The sequence below is a fragment of the Triticum aestivum genome, chromosome 3A (genome assembly GCF_018294505.1).
Source record: "Triticum aestivum cultivar Chinese Spring chromosome 3A, IWGSC CS RefSeq v2.1, whole genome shotgun sequence".
Classification (NCBI taxonomy): Eukaryota; Viridiplantae; Streptophyta; class Magnoliopsida; order Poales; family Poaceae; genus Triticum; species Triticum aestivum.
In genome coordinates, this window is record NC_057800.1 from 628,236,522 (window position 1) to 628,261,548 (window position 25,027).

At 46.2% G+C, this 25,027-nt stretch overlaps 1 protein-coding gene and 1 pseudogene across 1 annotated transcript; one reads left to right on the top strand and one right to left on the bottom strand.

Moving 5' to 3' along the window:
* Positions 1-304: 304 nt before the first annotated feature.
* Positions 305-15,343, top strand: LOC123062720 (uncharacterized; annotated as a pseudogene).
* A 163-nt stretch (positions 15,344-15,506) lies between these two features.
* LOC123062721 (bZIP transcription factor 12) lies at positions 15,507-18,189 on the bottom strand. The gene is made up of 4 exons (XM_044486358.1): positions 17,296-18,189; positions 17,107-17,178; positions 16,915-16,944; positions 15,507-15,803 (listed from the first exon to the last, which is right to left on the bottom strand). Exons 1-4 carry the CDS (start codon positions 17,884-17,886, stop codon positions 15,723-15,725), a joined length of 774 nt encoding a protein of 257 aa, XP_044342293.1. The 5' UTR covers positions 17,887-18,189; the 3' UTR covers positions 15,507-15,722.
* Positions 18,190-25,027: the final 6,838 nt, after the last annotated feature.

A 25,027-nucleotide genomic window follows, 5' to 3' on the forward strand; every position in this document is an offset into this window, starting at 1 on the left:
AAAAAAGCCCGGTGCTAAAAACCCAAGCCCGAGCCCGGCCCGACCCAACCATGGGGCCTACTAAATCGGGCTTGAGCTCGAGAAAGCCCGACACAGCCCGATCGGCCTGGCCCGACTACGGCTAAAATCACGTTTTCTGCAAGCCCAAGCCCGGCCTGATCTGTTCATTGGGCTCAATTTTCAGGCCCGAGCCTAGACCAATGGCACACTTGGGCTCAGCCCGGCCCGAGATTTTTGGGTTGGGTCGGGCCGTCCGGGCCGGGCTGCCCATGGCGAGGTATAATAGTCACGCTGAGTCGCCCACCCGTGCACAGACAGGTACCTACCCAATCCCCCTGCCGCGCCTGCTCTCCTCTTCCCTTCCCCGTGGGGGCAAAAGAGGGATAATTTCACATATTTGACCTGAGGCCTAAATCAATTCACAAACTGACCTGCTTTCAAAAAAAATTCACTCTGCTGACCCTTTCGTGTGGCGCCCGACAGCTGGGCGCCGCACCCTACTATGCAGCGCCCATCACTTAGGCGTTGCACATCCTGCCAGCGTGGTAGCCCTGGCCCCACAGACAGCACTGCAGCGCCTAAGACTTAGGCGCCGCACTGTGTATATTGTAGCGCCCGTGTCTTAGGCACTGCACGTTGACTTAGCCCGCATCGGGCCAGACCCTCCCAGGCAGTTCTTCCAGTTGCTCTGTTGTCACAGAGAGCGGCGGCGGCGGCGCCCCCTTCGGATCCCCCCCACACCCCTCTCAGATTTGAAGTTTTGAGGCTTGGATTCGATCTCCAATCCTTCCTAGTACGTAAACTCCTCCGTTCCCTTTCTTTTCCTCCGTAAAATCATTCGGTGTTCCAGATTAAGTTTTTTGATGTAATATTGCAATTGGAGATGATAAGTCATCCATCTCAGGAGCCATTTCCTGGTCTGACCTTCAAATGTGGAATCCTTTTCTCATCAATGGCAAGTACTTTGAAAACAACTATCAAAATTTTATTTAGTTTTACAAGTATGCAGAGAGCCGACAAGGCAGCAATGCTATTGTTCAAATGTGGTCAAGGCAGGCTTTCGGTGTTTCAGAATGAGCACACATTCATTGCAACCAAAAGAATTGGTAGTCATATCCGGTAGTATATGATTCTTGTTGTGATGGAGGATGTGTAGTCATATCCGGTGTTCATATCCGGTGTTCATTCGTTAGGTGGAAACTCTTTCGGTGTTGTGATGGAGGATGTGTAGTCATATCCGGTAGTATATGATTCTTGTTAGTTAAACCTAGATTGTTTATTTTTTTAGATATATATGAGATGCCTAGTTTTGTAGATAATTATGAGATGTTGAGTTTTGTAGCTATATGTGAGATGTTGAGTTTTTTTAGATATATATTAGATGTTGAGTGTTTTCCGATATTTGAGATGAACTCATGTATGTTTATTGTTTGAAATTGTAAGGATGGTTTGGCTTCTGGACGATGTCTACGACGTGCAACACCGGTCCTACATGATGCGCGAGAAGGATAAGGTAATAATGAGTACTCTAAATCTTTTGCAAATTTGCCTTTAGTTGAAATTTACATGCCCTAAGATTTGTCATTACTTGTTTTTTGCAGAAGCTTGAACCTCTGAAGATTCGGTATCACGGGGTCTCTGGTCCTGCCATGCCTTACGATGAGCGGTACACACCGTACATCAAGCAGGCAGGACTACTCCCGTGGATTCTGTTGGTCAGCCGGTCCACGCCGAATCTGAACGCTCCACTGGTGTCCGCTCTTGTTGATCGGTGGAGGCCAGAGACCCACAGTTTCCATCTTCGGACCGGGGAGATGACCGTGACGCTCGAGGATGTCTCGTTGATCACCGGTCTTGCTATCGACGGGAGGCCTCTATGTATGAGCACCGATTCTGATGGGTGGCGCGAGCAGATGATTGCTCTTATCGGTATGGCTCCTACCGAGGCTGAGGATGATGTAGAGGAGGGAGAAGAGAAGAAGAAGAGGGAAAGGAAGGCAGCTGGAGCTGCTTTCACGTGGATTCAAAATAACTTTGCGACGTGCCCTCCGGATGCAACTGATGATGTGATCCAGACACATGCTCGTGTGTATATGTGGTACATTGTGTCGAGGACTTTGTTTCCTGACTCCACTGGCAAGAACGCTCCATGGATGTGGCTGAAGGCGTTGACCGTCTTCGATAGCAAATGGAGCTGGGGTTCAGCGACTCTTGCCTACTTGTACCGACAGGTAGTTGGTCTGTTTTGTGATCAACTCATTTATTCATTAGCAATGCAAGCTTGCTGTCAAGTTAACATTGTTTTTCTTTCATATGTAGCTGGATGATGCGTGTTGCAGGATCACACCTAGTGCAGGCATTGGTGGTAATCTGCTTCTACTTTCTGTATGGAGCTGGGAGCGTCTGCCTGTTGGACGCCCGAAGAGCGTCAGGTTTGATCCTTGGTATGCAGATGAACATGACGAATTACGACGCCCCACGTGGGCTTACAAGTGGGATATCGTTTCCGAGATGACGAACGATGTCAATCTCATGTACCAAAAGTACATTGCCGAGTTGGACACGATTACGCCTGAGCAGGTAAGGAGGTCATTACTTTAGTCCTTTCTCATGCTTGCTTGAAAAATAGTTATCAAATTTGCATTGTTGCCCTGTTTCATAGGTGGAATGGCAGCCATATGGCGCGGGTGAGAGCTTGGGGTACACCGCGGAGTTCCGCCTCAACCCGATGTTCTTGCGGGATAAGGATCTCTGGCTTATGCGGTGCCCATTGATATGCAACTGGGCGGTTGAGTTTCATTTGCCGCATCGCGTGTATCGTCAGTTTGGTCTTTTCCAGCCTCACCCACCGGATTGGGTGGACACGGATAAAGCACTTCATAGGTAAGAGAGCATGTGTGCGTATTGTCTAATCATCGGGACTCCTTTTGATTGTGCTAATGTTTGGTTTTATACCACGCAGGTTGGACAGGAGAAGGCAACGGAAGATAAAGGACTGGGCCAAGCATCATTCTGCGTATGTTACCCGCTTCCAGCTTTGTGTGGAGCAAGCTCGTAGCACTGCACGCGCCCCGCTTCGTGAGCACAACTCACTTGCTTTTGATAACTACGTACGATGGTTTATTGGAACTACTCGAGTTGAGATATGCCCGCCGGCATATAATGAGGATATTCTTGAAGAACCCGTAAACTTTGAGGATCTAGCAAAGGGGAAGTACAACAGAGATGTCAGGCTAGGGCAAGGAGTGCCTGCTGTTCCGGTGATTAACTATGTGGTAAAGTGTTCCCCTCTTTACTTTCCTGTTGACCGTATTACACATGTTTGAATGGCTAACGCATTCATTTTTTCTCATCCGCAGCGCACCGAGATCAAGAAAGCAGCTGATGAGAGCCAGTCTATTCTGGAGAAGACACCGGTTGGAACTGGCAATGATGATGGTTCACTACGAGCATTCCTCAAGGTACATATCGCATTCACTATGAGAGCCAGTCTATGTTGCGAAGTTTGATATCTTACACACTTGTTCATGTTACAGCGTCAGGCCAAGAAGTTAAGGCGGTTATCGAACCTTCTCGGTTGCCGTGATCCTGAATATGATGAACCATCTGCCTCTAGGTCTGGTACACCATCAGACCCCGCACCTCACCATGAGGGGGACGATGTGAGTTCCTCATATGCTTATGTGGATGATGAGGGTGGGATCACCCAAGAGGTATGACTAATCATTTAGATGTGATTCTCACTTGATTACGACATCGGCCTTCACCATATTGTTTCGTTGTGTGATAGGGCGATGAGCTTGATGATGACATGACTTTGGCGGACGCTCAAGCTCGGTCCGCATATGTGTTCAAGCCTAGGCAGCCCAGACGCCGGTACACGCCCAACGACTATGACAACAGAGGCAACCCAAAGGTGGTCGTAGGGACCTCGCGGATGGCTAGATTGGATGATGAGGCGGAGGAGGAGGCGGAGGCGGAGCCGCAGGCGGAGGAGGAAGTGCACGAAGAGGAGCCTCATGCTCCTAAAAAGAAGAAGATTACCTGCAGACGTGGCACCAGGAACACGCGTGGAAGGCATTAGTGCTTTGTGTTAGGTTGATGAACTTGTGAGGTTATGTTATATGATGAACTTGTGAACTTGTGAGGTTGATTAACTTGTGAGGTTATGTTATGGTATTTGTGGTTGCAAACTTGAAGCAAACTTGAATTGTCTTAAATGATGTGATGTTCAAGTTATTAGTTCTCTTTGCTTAGCATGTCCAGTTTATAGTACTTTTATTGATGTTTTAGTTATTTGAGTGCTGCTGCACCCCACCCAAAATGGCATCTGTTTCTGCAGTTTTGCTTATAGCAACACTGCAGCGCCCAACATTTAGGCGCTGCACTATACTGTGTGGCGCCCAACTGTTAGGCGCTGCACTGTACAGTGCAGCGCCCTACCCTTAGGCGCTGCACTACTGCCATGGCTATCCAGAAAGCCAACAGTTACTCCCATGGCTACTCCCACTACATCCATAATACTTACAATGACTGCAGCATCACAACAATATGAACAAACACAAATTTTATGCCGACGATGTTCATAACATAAGATAATTCAAACATTAGTACGACATGCTTCACGACACATTCATTACAAATGACAAATGGCAGCTTGCCCTAGAAGATAGTTCACCAACATCTCACATGCCCTCACAACTTCACAACACATTCATTAGAAGATAGTTGACGAGGAGTGCACCGAAGCGAAGTCCCTACTGAGTAGAGCGAGGCCATTTCCCCTTCTTGTCACGTGCCGAGTCCTCCTCTTGCGCCTCGCGAGCCTTTGCAAGCTTTCTTGCCCTCTCCTCCTCACGAGCAAGTTTCGCTTGGCGTGCCCTCTCCTCCTCTCGTTTCTTCCGCTCCATCCTCTCCTTCTGACGACGCTCTTCCTCCAAGCCCCTTCGAAACGATTCTTCGAACCTCCGTTGCCGCCTAAGACAATCTGCGTATTGGTCCTCTTTCACATCTTCTGGCACTTCAAGATCTATCCACGTGAAGTACTTGCATAGAGGAGGCGGTGACTGCATAAAAATTTGTTGTTAGTGTTGACACACATTTCAGAGTAACATTTTACTTCTCGAGCTTACCGGTGGTTGGTCATAGGCGTTAGTTGGAAGTGCACGATCATAAGCATAGTTCGGGCATACAAAATATCTCTGCCCTTCCGTCCATGCTTTCTTTCGGTCGGTGGACACCTTCACCTTGCAAACATCTGCACACCAACATTGCGGGATGTTGACATCTTTCTCCTTCACCTTGTCCAAAGATGCGTCCTCCCACTTGTTCGGCATGTCTTCTTGGTTAGCACACGGTGGCCTCGTCATGGAACCGGATGAAGCCATGCCTACAAAACAGAGAATTATTGGTCAACCCTAACCCCCACTTAACAATGAACACAACCCTAAGACCAACATAACCCTAACACCAACATCAAACACACATAACCCTAACCCTAGCATACTATGAAAGCCTAACCATACCAAATTAGCAAAGAAACAAAAATTTTCAAATCCTATCAAAAACTAGGGTTTCCCCCACACTAGCAAGATCTGAGCAAATGTGACAATTCCTATGGATGGAAACGAGGGCATCGGAGGAGATTACCTTAAGGGAGGGGATTGGCTTCGAAATCCACGGTCAAATACTCCGGATCTGAGAAGGATTTGAGAGGGGGAGAGAGGAGGGCAGAGGGGAGGCACTGAGCTTCGGGTTTGTGTTGAGGGTGGGGGTGTGTGGGGTGAGGATGGGTGGGAGGGAGTTGATGCAGCCTAATAAATGTCTAGATGTGCAGCGCCCAAGGGAAAGACGCCACACTACACAGTGCAGCGCCTTGCCCTTAGGCGCTGCACACCTGGACATGCCAGTCCAGAGAGCACCAGGAGCGTTCCAGTAGCTTTACCACCCCAAAAACTGCTAAGTCAGTGTGCAGCGCCCAAAGGCTAGGCGCTGCACCTAACAGTGCAGCGCCTAAGGCCAAGGCGCTGCACTGTGTAGTGTGGCGCCCTGACCTTCGGCGCTGCACACGGACTTAGCAGTTTTTGGGGGTGCAAAACCTACTGGAATGGTCCTGATGCTCTCTGGACTGGCATGTCCATGTGTGCAGCGCCTAAGGGCAAGGCGCTGCATTGTGTAGTGTGGCGCCTTGACCTTAGCCGCTGCACGCCTGGACATGCCAGTCCAGAGAGCACCAGGAGCGTTCCAGTAGCTTTTCCACCACAAAAACTGCTAAGTCAGTGTGCAGCGCCTACCCGTTGGGCGCCACACTACACAGTGCAGCGCCTTGCCCTTCGGCGCTGCACTAACTGATGTTTTCAAATACCTACTGTTTTTTTTGTTTTGTGATTCATAAAGATGCCACATAATCACATCCAAAACACAGAAATACTAGTCCAAATCACATACTCATACACACATAGCACATATACTTGTCCAAATCACATAGGGTCTCACATAATCATACACGGAAATATTAGTCCCCTCACATAGTCATACACACATAGTCATACACACATAGGGTCTCCATGTAGTTTCTTCTTCTTCCTCTCTTCTTCTTCTTATTCTTCTCCCTCCTCGCACCACCAAGGGGTCTCACCTTCCCCCTCCGTGTCCTCCACCCCTTCATTGTTTCCATACCTACGAAAATGGCAATATAATAGTTAGTCACACAATACAAAATGACAACACAAGCATTGAGCCAAAAGAACAAGATCATAGTAAGACACATACGGCAATGGTCCATTGAGCCAAGAGAACATTCCTCCACTACGGCCGCCGCCAAGGCCAAGATCACCACCACGGCCTCCACCAGCACCACGGCCTACACCACCACCACCGCGGCCTCTACCACCACCACCATGGCCTCTACCACCACCACCACCATGACCTCTACCGGCACCACGGCCAAGACCATCACCACGGCCAAGACCATCACCACGGCCTCTACCACCACCACGGCCAGAACCATCACCACGGCCAAGACCTTCACCACGGCCAAGACCTTCACCACGGCCTCTACCACCACCACGACCTCTTTTAAGACCAAGTTGACTCCCTCTTTGTTGCCTAGTTCCTCGTTGACTTGTTTGATTTGAGTGGTTTGGCACTCCACCACTTGTTTGACTTGGTTGGCTACCCCTTGGTTCACTTGGTTGGCTATCATTTGCTTGGCTTGTGCTTGAACCATTTTTCTTTGATCTCTTTCTTGGTTTGGGACAAGTTCTTGTGTTGTGTCCCCCATTACTGCAGCCCCCACAACGGGATTCCTCACGAGGCTCTTGGAATTGGCCGGTGCCGTATTCTCCACCGCCACCACGGCCCCATCCGTCCATGTCACCTCTAAGACGCTTAGTCTTACGTCTTCCCCGGCTAACGACCTTCAATTCCGGGTCCGGCCATAGTTGAACTCCATGATACTCCGGCCATTGTGATTGGTCCAAGTATGGCTGGAACCGTGGAGTCCATGTCTTCTTTACCGTCATGATTGAGAACTCGGACTCCCTCACGGTTAGAGGGTGATTGACGTCCACATTCCTAACCCGGGATGCATTTAACGAGTGCGAGCATGGGAGATGAAGCAAAGACGGCCTCATGCAACTGCAATCACACCGTGTTAGGGAGACCTTGAAAGCCCGGCCTCCGTGCTGGCGGCCATCATTTGTGGTTCCTCCGGGCTCTTTCACCTCATACTTCCACTCGTTGTCGTCATATAGAACAGCTTCTTCGGAGTCTGCCTTTCGTGATTGAAATTCCAACCATTCTTCAACCTTTGGTGGGAAATTGTACTTGTGCTTATCCTTGTTCTCACCAGCAATCTGTTTATCAGTCTCCATTGAGTGCTTCAAAAAGTATTCATTCATCTTGTCAAATGTGTATTGAACTATTGTCGTCACGGGTAATGCACGTACACCCTTGAGCACCTTATTGAAGAATTCTGCCATATTGCTTGTCATTTGACCGTACCTCCGGCCATCTTCATCGAAAGCACGTGCCCACATATTCCTTTCGGCAATGTTCTTATTGAGAAACTCCTGACCGCCGGGGTCAAGTTTCTTGTGTCTGAGCAATGCATTGAACAATGTGGAAAACCGCTTGTTGGTGAAAGCGAGACAACAATCCTGAAGATCATCGGCCAACTCCTTGATACCACATGCCCTATAGAAGTTTGCACAAAAGTGCCTCATGCACCATCGATGATGCAACTTTCTATGTCCGGGAATGTCAATCACCACCGCATTTAGAATTCCAGCATGGCGATCCGATATGACACAAATTTCCCTTTCAGCCGGTAATACCCTTGTTCTCAGTTGACGCAAGAACCACTCCCAGTTATCATTGTTCTCCACCTCAACCAAAGCGAAAGCCAAAGGCAACACCCGGTTATTGGCATCACTTGCTATTGCAACCAATAAAGTGCCCTTGTATTGTCCGGTCAAGAACATGCCATCAATGACGATGACGGGCCGACAATGCTCAAAAGCCCTCACACATTGCTCAAAGGCCCAAAATGCACGGCCAAATACTCGGACGGTCCTCCCGCTATGAATCAAAGTTTGGTGCCCATGAGGCTCAACCACGTGAACCATGCCTGGGTTTGTGGCGGCCATAGCTAACAACAACCTAGGGAGTCGGTTGTATGCTTCCTCCCAATTGCCATACAACATCTTGAATGCGGCTTGCTTCGCCTTCCATGCCTTGCCGTACTTCACCTTGTAATGAAAGATGGCTTTCACAAGGTCAATGACACTCTTGATGCTCATTATTGGAAGTGTGGATATTTGGTTGGACAGCCTGTAAGCAATGAACTCGGACGTGAGTTGTCTGTGTTGTTGGTGCACAAGCTTGCCATCCGCATTCTTGTGCCGGCACATGTGAGTTGGTAGACAACTCACTATGCGCCAAGTGGGACCTCCTTTCCATGGCCTTGCACGCACAATCCATGGACATGTTGGCACTTCACATTTGACCGTGTAACGCACATTAACATCCGAGTTGGCCACTTTATGTGGACGATAATGTGTAACCGAGTAGTTGTCGAGCCACATCTTCAATTCCAAGAAGGATTGAAACTCACAACCGGGATATATCCCGTTCTTGCCGTCTTCCAAATCACGGTGAGAACTTGGCCTAGCTCCAAGAGATATGCATTTGCCACCATCCACAACGGCTTCATCCGCGAGACTAAGATCCTTGAACAATGGTGTCTTGTGATCCCGCCCGAATACCTTCTTGAATGCTTCGGCCTCCTTCGGCGTGAACCCCTCCTCATCAACTTCTTCATCGGGACCATCGTCATCCGAGTCCGATGCATATGCACGGGAAAAAGGGATGGATTGGTCCATTGTCTCTTGCACATGATATTGGTCGAGATCACCCACATTGTTGTCATGGAGGTCAACTTCGTTGTCATCCTCCCCATACTCATCATTCTCCTCTTCAAAACCTTCATTTTGGTTGTTTGGAGTCGGGCTCAATGTTGGCCAATCTTGTTGCGTGAATTGAGGTTCACTCATTTGATCTTGGTTCATGGGTGGGGGAGTGCTAGCAACCAACGGGGAGGGGTTCCGGTTCAAGTCTAAATTCAAAGTAGACTCAACCTTCTTGGAGACAAATAACTCAAGAGCCTTGTCTAGAGATTCGGCAACCGTCTCCTTGTATGCAACCCAACGTTGCTCGGAGTTCACACGCATTGTCTTCCAACGGATGTGCATTCCAAAACCAACATTATGCCTTCCCTCGAACTCAACAACGTCACTTGGGTCCGTCCAATTCAAATCTTTCCTCACTTGTTCCAAAAGCTCCGCATAGCTAGGACTACTCTCAAACACCATGTCAAGCTCATTCGGGTCCGTCTCAACATTGCCTTTCAAAAAGGCCTCTCTATCCACATGATGAACATAAACACATGTTCTCCCCATCCCTACAATAATCAAAAACACACATATATCAAGTAAATACTTAAGAAAAATATTTGCACACATATGCCCTAACATATAAAACAACCATAACCATAGCATAACCCTAACACCAACATCAAACACACATAACCCTAATCCTAGCATACTATGAAAGCTTAACCAACCCAAGTTAGCAAAGAAACATAACATCATTCAACACAAATTTGCAAATCCAAGTCAAAAAGGGTTTCCCCCAAACTAGCAAGATTTGAGCAAATGTGACAATTCCTATGGATGAAAACGAGGGGATGGGAGGAGATTACCTTAAGGGAGGGGTTGGCTTCGAAATCCACGGTCAAATACTCCGGATTTGCAAGATTTGAGAAGGATTTGAGAGGGGGGGGAGGGGAAGAGAGGAGGGCCGCAAGCCTTAGGGTTTGGGTGGGGTGGGGGTGTGTGGGGTGGGGGTGGGAGGGGAGAGAGGGTGGGGCCAGCCCAAGTGGAACACAGACTGTGCAGCGCCCACGAGCTAGGCGCTGCACATTACATGTGTGTCGCCTAAGACTTAGGCGCTGCACAGGTGCGTGTGGGGCCGCAGCTGGACCAGGGCTGCCACGCTGGCAGGAAGTGTGGCGCCTAAGTGATGGGCGCTGCACAGTACGGTGCGACGCCCAGCTATCGGGCGCCACACAAAAGGGTCAGCAGAGTGAATTTTTTTTAAAAGCAGGTCAGTTTGTAAATTGATTTCTGCCTCAGGTCAAATATGTGATTTCTACCGCAAAAGAGGGTCAGCAGCAAGCGGAGCAAAGGCTCGCGTATCTCGCCTGCGGAAAGAGGGGAGATAGGGAGACACACGCGGCCGCCGGCGATGCTGTCGGCGCGGAGCCTGCGGAAGGCGTCCGTCCCGCCGTCCCTTCTCTCCGACCCCTCGCCCGGCTGCCTCCAGCCCACGCGCCTCGCCGTCCACGTGCGTACGCCGCCGCCGCACAGTATCTGTTGCGCACACCTCTCCTCGCGCACGCCTCCAGAACCCTAAACCCTCGGCTCTAATCCCTCCCCTCTCCTGCCCCCTGTCCCAGGTCAATGGCGACGGCGGATCCTGCTCCGCGTACTTCGCCTCCGGTTGCCGCGTCTACAAGCTCGAGGTCCCCCCCTCTCTCCCCTCCCCTCCCCCGGAACTGTAGCGCGGAACCGCACTGTGTTCCTATGTTCTATTACCATCACAACTTCAGAAGGTTAATTAGTGGGTTGGATAGATTTAATTAGTTGCTTGAGTGCTTCGAAGAATTTCAGAAGTCCTGTAGCTCATTTGAATCATGAATCCTGCTTTCGAACCGGGCAGCAGCACACAAGCTGTTGCTCTTGCTGGTCAGAGTGCATTTTAGTAATCAGGAACGCGGCTATGTAAGCACATAGTGCTCTAGTTCTTTTCGGTTCTGCCATTGCCCATTAGCTATGCTCCATGAAAATAGTACAATTTGTCACATGTGAGGTCAAAATTGTTTGTAACTTTGTATTTCGGTGGTGTCATATCTGCGATGCATGGGTTCTTAAGTTGATATCCCTTTTTATTCACTTGGAGCTTAAAGATATCCATGGAAGAAGAGATGCTGTCCAGAGGAAAAGAGAGCCTGTTGATTCCTATCAGTGCGCAGGTAATGCTCTTGCTTTTCTAGAGCTTATCAATTTTGGGTGCTTATTTACCACGAAGTCCATTCTTATTAAAGGTCATAAGCTCGTCGGTTGTGGACGATTCAGAGTGTAGTTCTGGCTGAAGGTGAAGGTGCGATCTTCAACATTTCATAATAATGTGGTGACACATAGTATTTCCCAGAAAAAAACATGCTGTAGTTGGGCTCTTGACATATCATAGGCTGAAATAGCCATCAAGTTTATAACCAGTATATTACAATCTGCTACTCCTTCGAGTTGGTGTATCCAGCTTTTTTTGGATAAAAGGGGCCACGCAGCCCCCATTTTTATTACGGAAATGGCGTATCCAGCTTTATCTTCTGTAACTATAGCATATACTGGGAGCATGCATGACCATACCGTATTGTACGTGAAGGACACTATCTTAGACATTATCTCTGCTTCAACATTTTGCTTGACCACCACTAGTCATAATTCCCACCATCGCCCGCAGGTGCACTTTGATTTTCAGCAATGCACTTTAAGACTTGGCTATTTAGTTGTTTTTACCTTAGGTTTGTAAGCTGAGCTCACAGTTACAGGGTATTTAAGAGGTTAGTTGTTTTTACCTTAGGTTTGTAAGCTGAGCTCACAGTTACAGGGTATTTAAGAGGTTCGAAGCATATGCAGAATGCTAGGTTACTAAGCGGTGGTACTAACAATATATGTTTCTGTTGTATTCTTGTTTCTTCTTAAAATACAACCATGCTTATCCTAGAATATATTTCATATTCAATGTTTTGTGACCTTCCAGGTGATAGCTGCTTGATTTTGGGAACTGTCGACGCTTACAGTCACCTCATTGTATCCCGTTTGGACACTGTGGCAGAGGGTAACTTTACTACCTTGTATTTTGAGTTGATAACATTGTTTAAATCTGTAAGCATATGTGAACTTTTTCAGTTTTATTTATATATGCCATTCTTAATGCAATAAGCTTCTTGAAACTGCTTCAGATTTGCATAATACAATCCATTTTATGCCATGCTGTAGCTTCCTTATTCCATCTGATCCTGGTGGATAATACCATAAACTGTAAACCGTGACGCACAAGCTTCATGAAGGGAAGCTTAATGAGTCATTTCTCTGACAATAGCTTTTCAGGCAATTGAGTGATTCCATTTTTAAGATGATCTTATTCTTGAATTATCAACACCTACAAAAAGTCATTGATAGTTTAAAAACTGAGGTGCAACATATGAATACGTCATTACTAAACTTGCTCAGACATCGACAGGGCGTCCTATTCAGTACCACCTCGTGATAGTGGCGTCGGAGAAGGAAGTTGGGCTGGGTTGTGTTTTAGTCCAACACACCAATCCACGGTATATTTGTCGACTTTGACATTACCAACAAAATTCACTCATCGTCCTTGTTCAAACTTAATGTGGTGCATTTCCCACTGACTTCTTATATTTAGTGTAGCATAAAAATCAATACCATTGCACTTTGCATGCCACACAATCCAAACAATCAGATATTCTTTTCAGGTAGCTGTTGCCCGTGAATTGTGTAAGAGCATTGATATCTATGATCAAGATATTCATATTCGGAGTTTACGTGCGTAAGTTTTCCTTTGACTAGAATATTACCTTCATGATAATTTTTGTTGTCCGAGTGATCTGTTTTGCTCTAAAAGTTAGATTCCCTCTACATGTGCTGCTACAGTAACATGTGTCTTTCCACATGATTCTGTTTTCCCATTTATGCTTTCTTCTCGTACGACCTTTACATAATTAGGTTAAGGAGGCCTTGTGGTTGAAACGCAAAAACCCACTTTAGCATCCAAGTTATGATCATTTATAATGTCCATTAGAATATCTGAGCTGAACTTTATTTTGTAAAACTAAAACTGCAGGTTATGGTGCCCATCTTCAGTAAGGTTTGCTCAAGGGAGTGAAAGTAGTTCGATATTGACAATTACTGAAGGTCCTCAGGTTAGACACCAGGCAGCCCCCCCCCCCTCCCCCTCCCCCCTTGTGGTTACATTTACATTCCTCTACGCTCTTTTCACATGGTGGTTAATTGCAGCTGAGCATCTGGGACTTCAGAATGCATAACAACGGTGGATGTGTACAACGCATTTCTGGTCCTACTGGAGGCATATTATACTCAGTCTGTACCTCTCCTTCAGGACTGATTGCTGTCGGTGGAACTGATCGTGCTGTCACAGTCTATGATCCTCGCAGGTTGGGTTGCTTGTTTTCTTCTTTTAGTTCAAGGATCTGACATGCAGTTGCATGTTTACTGCAGTACCAGAGTGATTGAAAGTTCAGTTTGTTTTGTGTATAGGTGGTCAGCCTTATCAAGATGGGTGGGCTGCTCCAAGTATGAGGTTGGTGTACCTTCTTCTGATGTTACTTTCTGTAGCTGGTACAGTGAATTAAAATCAAACTACCTGAACATTTATTATTAAATGTATCATAAAGTGCGAAATGAAGATTCCATGTTTCATGAAGCAATGGAGTTCTCAGCTAGTGTATTTGCCTTCCAGATTACTGGTCTTTCGTTTTCGTCAGTGGACCAATCCTTCATATACGTCCAAGGTGTTGATTATGAGGTGTGCATCCAACTAATTTCCCTTGGACCTTGCTTTGTGTATCTCATACTTCTCTAGCTACAAGTGCTGCTTAGTACTTTTTGCCTGTCTGTTACATATGGTGTGATTTTTTGTTTATGGTTGCCTAATTATGATGATAGAAACTCAGCTTATTTTGTGACATCTTTGCTACTCCCTCCGTTCCTAAATATAAGTCTTTTTAGAGATTTCTATATGAACTACATACAGATGTATATAGACGTATTTTAGAGTGTAGATTCACTCATTTTGCTCCGTATGTAGTCCATATTGGAATCTCTACAAAGACTTATATATAGGAACGAATGGAGTATTTTCTAGAATTTCGGTAGCTCAGGCAATTGTAGCAAATTCTTCTTTTGGAGATGACATTATTGATTTGTATTTTCTGGAAAAAGATGGAAATGGCAGCAGTGAACTTCTCTTCCTGGATAGTTGTAATCTAGTGGAGAACTTCATCATGGTTCAGCTTAAGCAATGAGCTCTTATGATACTTTTGCACGTCCGCTGAAATTGTAGCTACTCTAACATGTAATATCACTGCAGATTACTTGTGGACGCTGGAGAGAAAGTAAGTGCGCATTCTCATTTCGAGGTGATTCGAACTGGCTGGGCTTTTCAAAGGTACCCCTTGGCCCCCACCCCAGTGGGAGGAAAAATAGCCTCAGACAAAAAATTATATATGCATACAAGCGCAACAAATGCACTGTCAAAGTCCCTAATGCGGGAATGTGTTTCTGATCTGCAGTGTGCGAATACAGATGTGGTTGCTGGGTGGTGCGAGTCTGGAAGTATCTTCGTTGCCGATGTTAGGCAGGATCTTCTCTCGGTAATTGGGGTTTAAGGCGTTGAGAGTGCACGAGCATCCTTTGATCATACATCCAAGAACCATTGTGTATTCTCCCCCATTCTTACCGACCATGTTGAGCACTATGAATGATGTCGGTACTCTAATTTCCAGGCACAACCTGTATCATGTAGCGGTTATCCTTGGGGGCGGAAGTTTCTTGTTGGTTCTTGTATCATCAGAGTTATGCTGATAAGCTTTGCTGGCTTACAATACGAATGCTACATTTGAGCGTTCCTATGGTTCGCTTACTTATTGTGTTTCATGCCTTGCGGCGTTATTCTGTTCGCTATATGTCTCTAGCATTATGTTTGCACACCATTTTGATGCTCTGTATGTATTGTGCTCTATCATGGCTGTGTGCATCATGGTGATGCAGAGGCCGGGGGTAATCCTCCTTTTCGGGAAAAAATGTGCTCTACATTGCCATACATACTGGCTGCAATGCAAATAAAAAGAGAAGGCAGATCAGACAGAATATAAGCTGCTGATGAGACTCCTTTTTGCTCAAATGCAGCCTTCCGCTCTACACATTATGATTCCATTTAAGTTGTTTATGCTATTTCTACTAAGTTACAACAACTGAGTTAAGTCCAGTAAACAGAAGAATGGCAGGCAAACAAATCAAAATCTATATAGTTGTAAGGGGATGGCTGTTGGCTCATGTCTACCACTCCATTGAGTTTGTTCTTCTAAGATCTTGCGACGGCGTTTTTGCAATGATGACTGGAGTCACTTTTTCCTTGAGCTGCATGAAGTAAATAGATTTCTTCAGACAAGCATCTAAAATGAACTGAAAACCACTAAGTCAGGGGATTTTTTTCTTTCTGGAATACGAGTTATGGGGGCACATACTAACTCGAAATATATATACAAGTTATGGGAATACGAGTTATGGCGCCTAAAAGAAATTTCCTTTATGAAGGCAACCAGTCTGCAAAATCAACTGGAGGTGAACTATTTCCAAGATGAGATGCAGACCATTGATCATTGTGTGATACATAGGACGCACACATGACTCAGTTTAACAAATGTGTGATGTCACAGTAAAGTGCTAGGCAAACCTGCAGGCTGTGATAACTATTTTAATCCCGTGACCTATGAAATGTAGCCATGTTGAGTTGGAAAGGGTCCAAGCTCCAAAGTAAAGAAAATGGCATGGAACTATAGATGACCTCACGCTTGGCATGTGGCTCGTGATGTGTGGACGCGGCCGAACGCTGTCGACATCGCATCTTACTTAATTGACAAGCCACTTAGTGGGCAGCCAGTTAGGGGCCTTGAGCACGTTAGCTCATTGAAGTGACAAATTGCCGATGCACAGCACATCATACAGTCCAGAGTAGAGAGACCATAGAGCGTGCTTATCTGATGTATTAATGGGCATACAGTGAGCGTGGATATGTTCTGGAACGTGTATTCCCGCACAAGATCAAAGCACTGTTATGAATTAATTTAAGTATACTGATTACTGAAGAATGTTGGCAGACTAAAGATGGTAGCTGACTTGTGCTTTCTGAAAGTATTTGATGGAACATCGCGAATAACTGACCCACCAAGTGGTGGAATATCTTCAAATGTTCAGAAGGTTGAAATTTCTAGAGTAAAGGAGGTCATGGGATCCAAAACCAGGGCTATTGAGCTTCATGCTGCCATTAGTCCGCTCAAAATCCTAGCTATTGATATTGAGGGAAGAAGGGCAGTCTAGCTACTTCAACAAGGTAGATTATGTTTTGTTTCAGCAAATGAAATCGTAATCACTTTTGAATTGTGTGGCATGTTATTATGTGGGAAAGTAGAGGTGCTTTCTACACTTACAAACATGATACAGAATTAAAAGCAACATATCATGAACATACCTCTTTAAGCCGCCTCTGGTTTGTCTCCTCCTAGAAAACACCAAAGACATATTACCATGAGAGTTTGCTAAAACTGTAGCTAATGGAACACAGATGCACTGAAAAAAACATGCAATGCAAGATCTAACCATGGAAACCCGACTTATTTTCTCTTAAAAAGGAAAGAAGAAAGGGCACAACCACATTCTATACCTGCTCTTTGGACAGGTGGGCGTTCTCCTCTTCGAGCTGCGTGACCAAAGACTCGAGCTCGGCTATGTAGGCCTGAACGAACCAAAATATTACCGCCAAACCACTCAGTCAAATTCGCATGATCAGGAGGAGTTTTTGATCGGTGTTTGTAAAAGTAAAAGCAGTACGTAACGAGTTTCTACCGCCCACCTGCTTCCTCTCTCGCGACCTCGCCGCGGACTCGCGGTTCTTGATCATCCGCTTCTGCCGCTGCATCGCGGCGCGGTCCATGGGGTCCATGAGCTGCCGCTTCCTCCCCCTCCCGCCGCCCCGCGCGCCCTCCGCCCCGCCGAGAAGCGCCATCGTCGGCATCGCCGCCTGCTCCTCCGGCGCCGCGGAAGGGCCGGGGCCCCTGACGGCGGCGCCCTCCTCCCTCGCCAGGAAGTCCTCCAGCGTCATCTCCCCGGCCCCGCCAGCCGTGGCCGGGGCCGCCTCCTCCTCCCCGCCGCTGCCGCCGGTGATCTCCCTCCACACCTCGTCCGCCGTCCGCCGCGGGGCCGCCTGCTGCCGCGGCGCCGCCACGGGCGGGATAACGGGCGACGCCGGCCGGTCGGGCGCCGACGTGGGGGCGTCACCGTAGATGCCGCGGAGCAGCTCCTCCACGTTCATGGACCCCATCCCGCTGCCGCCCCCGCCGCCGGGCCTCCCCGCGGCCTGCGCGAAGCGCGCGAGATCCGACGCCGTGTGCGACGGCGGCTTAGACGACGACGACGACGACGCCATCACCCTCGACGACGCCATGCGCTCGCCGCTCCCCCGCCTAGGCCGTCCTCCCGGCCATCGCCGCTCCGTCCCCGTCGGGAGGTTCCTGAACCAGCGCGGGGCGGTGGTTGGTTTGGCTGGCAGGCCAGAGCAGAGGGGGCCGGCCGGCCGGGCGAGAGCCCTGGAAACGTGGGGGAGGCGCGTCGGTTGGCGTCGCGTGCGCGCGCGCGTGCTCTCGGCTTCTCGTGGCTTCCGCGCCTCGCACGAGTGTTACGGAGGGCGTGTGTGATTACGGCGCGAGTGACCACTGACCGGCGCGATGTGATGTGAGGGTGATCGGCGGGGAAGATGGGGCGGGGGGTTTATAGCCGTCGATTGGCCAATGATTGACCGTGCTTTCGCGCGGGTTCGGCGTTTGATTTGATCTCCCGTCGGATCGGGCGCGCCGGCAGCCCGTTGGATTGCTTCCTCTTGCCTTTTTCTGACCTGGCCCCGCTGGGCAGGTGACGTATACTGTGGGTGCCAGGGTAAACAGGGTGAAGATAAGATGGGATCGGCTGCGGCCTCGTCTCACCCGTGCTCTGCTGTGGCTCATTTGTGTAATTGGCGCCTTTAGGATATGAGATTCCAGTAAAAAAAATCGATGGTATGAGATTGTAGTGTTTGTGTTCATATTGTAAACCCCTCCCACGTCCCCGCCCATCACTCCACCGCCGAAATGATTTCTCGCATTTTGTTCTCTATATGGTAGGGTCTTTTTGGTTAACTTTTGTTGTCTTGATGATGGTAATGAAGGTGATGTGTCGAATAAAAGTTCTCCGACTTAGATCCCATCTCGGTGTTGGTTGATCCGGCATTGCTGAGAGGAGCTTGAGAGTTTTCGTCCCGTTGGTGTGGTTCCATCGACTCGACGACAACATCATCTTCTTCACTAGTCCCTTCTTTCAGGCCTTTACGAACATGTCATCATTCTATTATGACGATATTGGTGGGTTGGCATATGTAGATCAGGATGGTGATCCACTGATATGCTTCATATGATTATCATCCGCCATCATACACGACAGTCTGTTATGGTGATTAACGAGATTTGGTCATTTACAAGTCTTTATGTGGTCCATCGTGATGAGAGAAATGGTGGTGCAATGACTTTCAACTTCATTTTGCTTTCGGAGCATGTCATCAACATGTTCTTGCAAATATTGGTGCGGTGGCCTGTCTAGCGCATGTCGTCAATCGCCATCATACACCTCAACCCGTTGTTGCGTCGAATCAACGAGGTTTGATCCATAAGTCTCTGCATAAACTTGGGTGGTTAAATCTCTCGATGGTATCCATTGTTGGCGAGAGCAATGGTAGCACAAGGCTTTGAACTTCAGGTGTCACTTTGACAAGAAGTTTGAGGCATACAGTCTTAATTGAAACCTCTCATTCATTTAATGTCCTTTTTTGTGTCTACTACTACGGGTTAGTTTTGAGAAAAAACATATTGTAGAATTTGTTGTGTTTCTTTTATGATTTGTTGTGTCAACTACAGGTAGTGCTTCATTTTCACATGTTGATATGTTCAGATGGTTAGGTTTCTTGTGGTGGAATCAACCCATTAGGGTTCATATCCTAGACTTGGCACTAGTGCTCGCATTTCTCTGAATTTATTTCAGTGTTTTCGATGATGTTCGTTCAGTGGCGCCCATAAGGATAAATACAAACACTCATTTTAATCCTGGATGCACATAGCGTATGACTCACAAGTGAGGCACGCCTCATTTTCTTACTTCCATTAGATATAGGTGATACTCATAGATCAATAAATAATATTAAAGTGAAAAATAATAACAATATTTATGTTGCTTCCCGAATTATTGTATTTATTCGAAATTCATTTCTCGATGAAACTGAGAATACAAATCAGCATTGACCGTTCCCGGGACTGTTCCAATAGTTCCAAGCCACACGCCACACAACATGTTTATGTCATCATGCAGCCTAACTTACATAGATTCAAAAAAAGAAAAAGAAATGCAGCCTACCTTACTGTGCGGTACACGTTGGGCGGTTTCTCTCGCCACATCATCATACATGATATATTCCCAATTCCATCAAGAGATTTTATGCTGTACGATAGCGCTTGTCTTCTTCCGCTGGATACTTAATCTAAAAGATCAGTAGCATCGCAGCATCGGTGTCAGTCTACCCCGAGGCCTGGTTGCCGGCGAGTGCCGCACTAGCCAGACGCGGTCGCTGTGCCGGCGGCCAGCCACACACGATCCGGCCTCCCACTGGCTGGCCCGACCGGTACGGCGAGGGGGCGAGGTCGTGGTCGCCGCGCGCACCTGGACGGCCGCTAGAAGCGTCGCTCGCTCGCCCGCTCCACGCGGCGCGCGCTCCTCCGGCCCGTGCGCGCCGTGACCTGGCGCCGGACACCCGGCAGCTTTTCCCGCCGGTATCGCCTCGCGGCAGCGGCCGTCGCTGTCGTGACGGATGGACGCTTGCCTGTGGCTGTGTGCCGTGCCTGCTCGGGAGTGGGGGATCCCTGAATTTTCTTTCGTAAACAGAGCGTCTCCAGGTGTAAACCGAGCTGTTTATACGAACGAAGACATCTGTTTTTTTATGTTGTTTTATATATTTATTTTTAGAGAGAAGGCGTTTGCCTGTCTTTTTTCAAAAAACTTTCAATCTATTCATCTTCAATCATGACAGTACAACGAATATCAAAAATGAAAATTACATTCAAATCCGTAGACCATCTAACGACGACTGACAAACTGAATCCCTTAAAACATTTACAACCAGAATAGCGAAATGAGAATAAAAAAAGGGTTCGATACAAGCCACACATGGGTAAGCCACAAGGCCGGGCGAAAACGAAAATATGAGGATAACGGAGGATCAGTCTCCAGGCATAACAGAATCCTCCCTGTGCCGCCGAAGCCTTGCTGCGAGCGTTCTCAAAGCGTGTATCAGCTCCTCAATGGTGGACGCATCCGTCGACTTACTCAAGAGCAACCATAACTGCAAGAAAATTATCATTTTGTACATGGCATCAGCAGGTTGTTTGATGAATTTCCCCTCAATTAAAGCTTTGTTTCTATTTTTTAAAGGGACGCTTTATTACTTAAAAGATTTAAGCGTTACACACGGCCTCTGTATAAGTAAGATGCACATAGCTAAACAATGTCCTCTCATCGAAATAAAAAAAATATAAACAGACGAAATACAAGGAAAGCATGTAGTATCCGTATAACGGCTGAAGCGGAGGGGGCCAATCCTGCTGCCACCCATGTTGGGTAAAAGTATCCATCGCCGTAGCCTCCAATCATGTACTCCCTCCATTCCAAATTACTCGTCGCAGAAATGGATGTATCTTACTCGTCGCAGAAATGGATGTATTTAGAACTAAAATACATATAGATACATCCATACCTGCGACAAGTAATTCGGAACGGAGGGAGTACACACCTCCATAAACACATCTCGATTCTCCACGCGTTGTGGAGAGGATCATAAACAAAGAGTCCCGTTACATCTGTAGATGACCTGCATAAGAGAAATACTTTTATCGTTAAAAACCTTATCATTTCTACACAATCAAAGTGACCAAATAACAACAATCGCTCCCACCCTGAGAAGGGTTCTAAACCTGTGACCAATCCCATGTAGTTAGTTGCCAAATACATTAGTAACATTACAAGGAGGATACACGACAGAAGCTATTTGGATGACTGACTATACAGAACGAGCCAATTTGCATTGAAAGAATAAATGTTTTATTGTCTCATCATGGTAACAAAAGACACATTGTGAACTTTCATGCCAATTTCTCTTAATAAGGTTATCTTTAGTAAGAATGACTCCGCGACGAAGATACCATGCGAAGATTTTATTCTTAAGCGGTATCTTCATCTTCCAGATCTTCTTGTTATTATCAACTGACACATCAGACTGGATTAACACTCTATACATAGAGTCCACTAGAATTGTCCATTCTCATGTAGGTTCCATCGGAATACATCGGACCCATGTGACAATTGCACCGTGGGCAACCGCTGGAGCAGGATGTTCTATGTTTGTAGTCTGGGTCCAAATAAATCCCTTTTGAATGTCACATTTGACGGAAATGATTCCATTACCGTGGCGATAGTATCACTCTTGTGACGCACAATATTGTGTAAAGCCGGATATTGTTCCCGGAGAGTGGCATTTCTGTTGGGGAACGTAGTAATTTTAAAAAAATCCTACGCACATACACAGGATCATGGTGATGCATAGCAACGAGAGGGGAGAGTGTGTCTACGTATCCTCGTAGACCGAAAGCGGAAGCGTTAGCACAACGCGGTTGATGTAGTCGTACGTCTTCATGATCCGACCGATCCAAGTACCGAACGCACGGCACCTCCGGGTTCAGCACACGTTCAGCTCGATGACGTCCCACAAATTCCGATCCAGCAGAGCTTCACGGAAGAGTTTCATCAGCACGACGGCGTGATGACGGTGATGATGATGCTACCCACGCAGGGCTTCGCGTAAGCACCGCTACGATATAATCGAGGTGGATTATGGTGGAGGGGGGCACCGCACACGGCTGATACCTTGATTCTTAAAAACTGAGGGAAATACTTACGCTACTTTGCTGCATCACCCTTTCCTCTTCAAGGGAAAACCAACGCATGCTCACGAGGTAGTAAGAAGGATTTCTGGCGCCGTTGTCGGGGAGGTTGCACCAAGTCAAGTCAAGATTTGGTCTCCCAGCAACTAGCCATTTCTGGCGCCGTTGTCGGGGAGATCTACGCACAATTCAAGACATATCAAGTACCCGTCACAAACTCTTATCCCTCGCATTACATTATTTTCCATTTGCCTCTTGTTTTTCTCTCCCCCACTTCACCATTGCCGTTGTATTCGCCTTCTTTTCCGCTCGCCTCTTTTCCGTTCGTCTCTTTTTGCTTGCTTCTTGTGTGCTCATGTGTTAGATCGTTGGTTTTGCTATTATGGCTAGACCTTCTATCATCGTTAGTACTCCCGATCATGAAGTCCTTAATTTTAAACAAAGGAAGGGAGAACATTTAAAAGATGACTGGTATAGAATTTGCAATGCTCAGAATAGATCCACTAGGAAGCAATCCACTTTCGTTCTTCTTCGCAATTTTTATGTATGCATCACCCCTTGGAATAGATATATTCTTGATACCATTACCGGAGGGAATTTCTTGGGTAGCCATACTTTTGATTCTTATAATGCTATGATAGATTTGTTTGGGTCACCACCTCTCTTGGTTAATGGAACTATTTTAACTTTGGAACATGTGATGCAAAGGCTTAAAATTATTGAAAATAAATTTGCCACTGTAGAGTTGATTGAGAATTTGGATAAAAGATTCACAACCAGATTACCCAATATGGATCTAAGGTAGGAGTTACTCTGAATTTTTTTAAAGAAAAAGAACCCATAGTTAACGAAAAGATAGATCAAGATTCCACAAGAATTGATAAACTTGAGGATATTATTACCAACTTATGGTCTGCCTTTTCTTCCGTGAAAAATACTCCAAATCCTCCTACTACTAGAGTTACCAAGTTTATGTATGTGCCTAAAAATAAAAAGGGTGAATATCCTAGTACGGAAAATGCGGATCTCAAAGCAATAAGTGTTCACCCCATTTTTTCGCTATCATTAAGGAACCTTTTGCTACAAATGAATTTCTTGATTTCTTGCCTAGGAGTTTGATCGTTAATAAAAATAAGAAAACTCCTAAGGGTTATAAGTGTTCTATTGAAGAATTGCCTACCAAAGATGACAATACCTAGATCTATTCTTGTTTTTATGCCTAGCTAGCGGCGTTAAACGATATCGCTTATTGGGAGGCAACCCAATTTTATTTTTGTTTCTTGTTTTCTGTTCCTATTTAGTAATAAATAATTCATCTAGCCTCTGTTTAGATGTTGTTTTATGTCTTTAATTAGTGTTTGTGCCAAGTAGAGCCTTTGGGAAGACTTGGGGGAAGTCTTTGCGATCTTGCTGTAAAAAACAGAAAGTTTAGCGCTCACGAGATTTGCTGCCAATTTTTATTGGAGAAACTAGTTTGATTCTTTTTGCAGATGATTAATAGACAAATTCCTCACGTTCACCAATTTATTTCAGAATTTTTGGGGCTACAGAAGTATTTTCAACCTACTGATTACTATAGACTGTTCTGTTTTTGATAGATTTTGTTTTTAGTGTGTTGTTTGCTTATTTTAATGAATCTATGGCTACTATCGGGGGTATGAACCATAAAGAAGTTGGAATACAGTAGATTTAACACCAATATAAATGAAGAATGAGTTCATTATAGTATCTTAAAGTGGTGATTTGTTTTCTTATACTAACGAAGCTCATGAGATTTTCTGTTGAGTTTTGTGTTGTGAAGTTTTCAAGTTTTGGGTAAAGATTTGATGGATTTTGGAATAAGAAGTGGCAAGAGCCTAAGCTTGGGATGCCCAAGGCACCCCAAGGTAAAATTTAAGGACAACCAAAAGCCTAAGCTTGGGGATGCCCTGGAAGGCATCCCCTCTTTCGTCTTCGTCTATCGGTAACTTTACTTGAGGCTATATTTTTATTTACCACATGATATGTGTTTTGCTTGGAGCGTTTTGTATGATTTGAGTCTTTGCTTTTTAGTTTACCACAATAATACTTGCTGTACACACCTTTTGGAGAGACACACATGAATCGGAATTTATTAGAATACTCTATGTGCTTCACTTATATCTTTTGAGCTAGATAATTTTTCTCTAGTGCTTCACTTATATCTTTTTAGAGCACGGTGGTGGTTTTATTTTATAAAAATTATTGATCTCTCATGCTTCACTTATACCATTTTAAGAGTCTTATAGAACATCAGGGTAATTTGCTTTGGCTATAAAATTAGTCCTAATATGATAGGCATCCAAGTTGGGTATAATAAAAACTATCATAAAAAGTGCATTGAATACTATGAGAAGTTTGATACTTGATGATTGTTTTGAGATATGAAGATGGTGATATTAGAGTCATGCTAGTTGAGTAGTTGTGAATTTGAGAGATACTTGTGTTAAATTTTGTGATTCCCGTAGCATGCACGTATGGTGAACCGTTATGTGATGAAGTCGAATCATTATTTATTTATTGATTGTCTTCCTTATGAGTGGCGGTCGGGGACGA

What these genes read in the sequence shown, in the direction of transcription:
- LOC123062721 (XM_044486358.1), bottom strand. Translation starts at nt 17,886, where the DNA reads ATGGCGTCGTCGAGGGTGATGGCGTCGTCGTCGTCGTCGTCTAAGCCG. An exon ending in GGTCGCGAGAGAGGAAGCAG is followed by an intron (nt 17,179 to 17,295) that starts GTGGGCGGTAGA and finishes TGGTTCGTTCAG; the next exon opens with GCCTACATAGCCGAGCTCGA. An exon ending in CCCACCTGTCCAAAGAGCAG is followed by an intron (nt 16,945 to 17,106) that starts GTATAGAATGTG and finishes GGTGTTTTCTAG; the next exon opens with GAGGAGACAAACCAGAGGCG.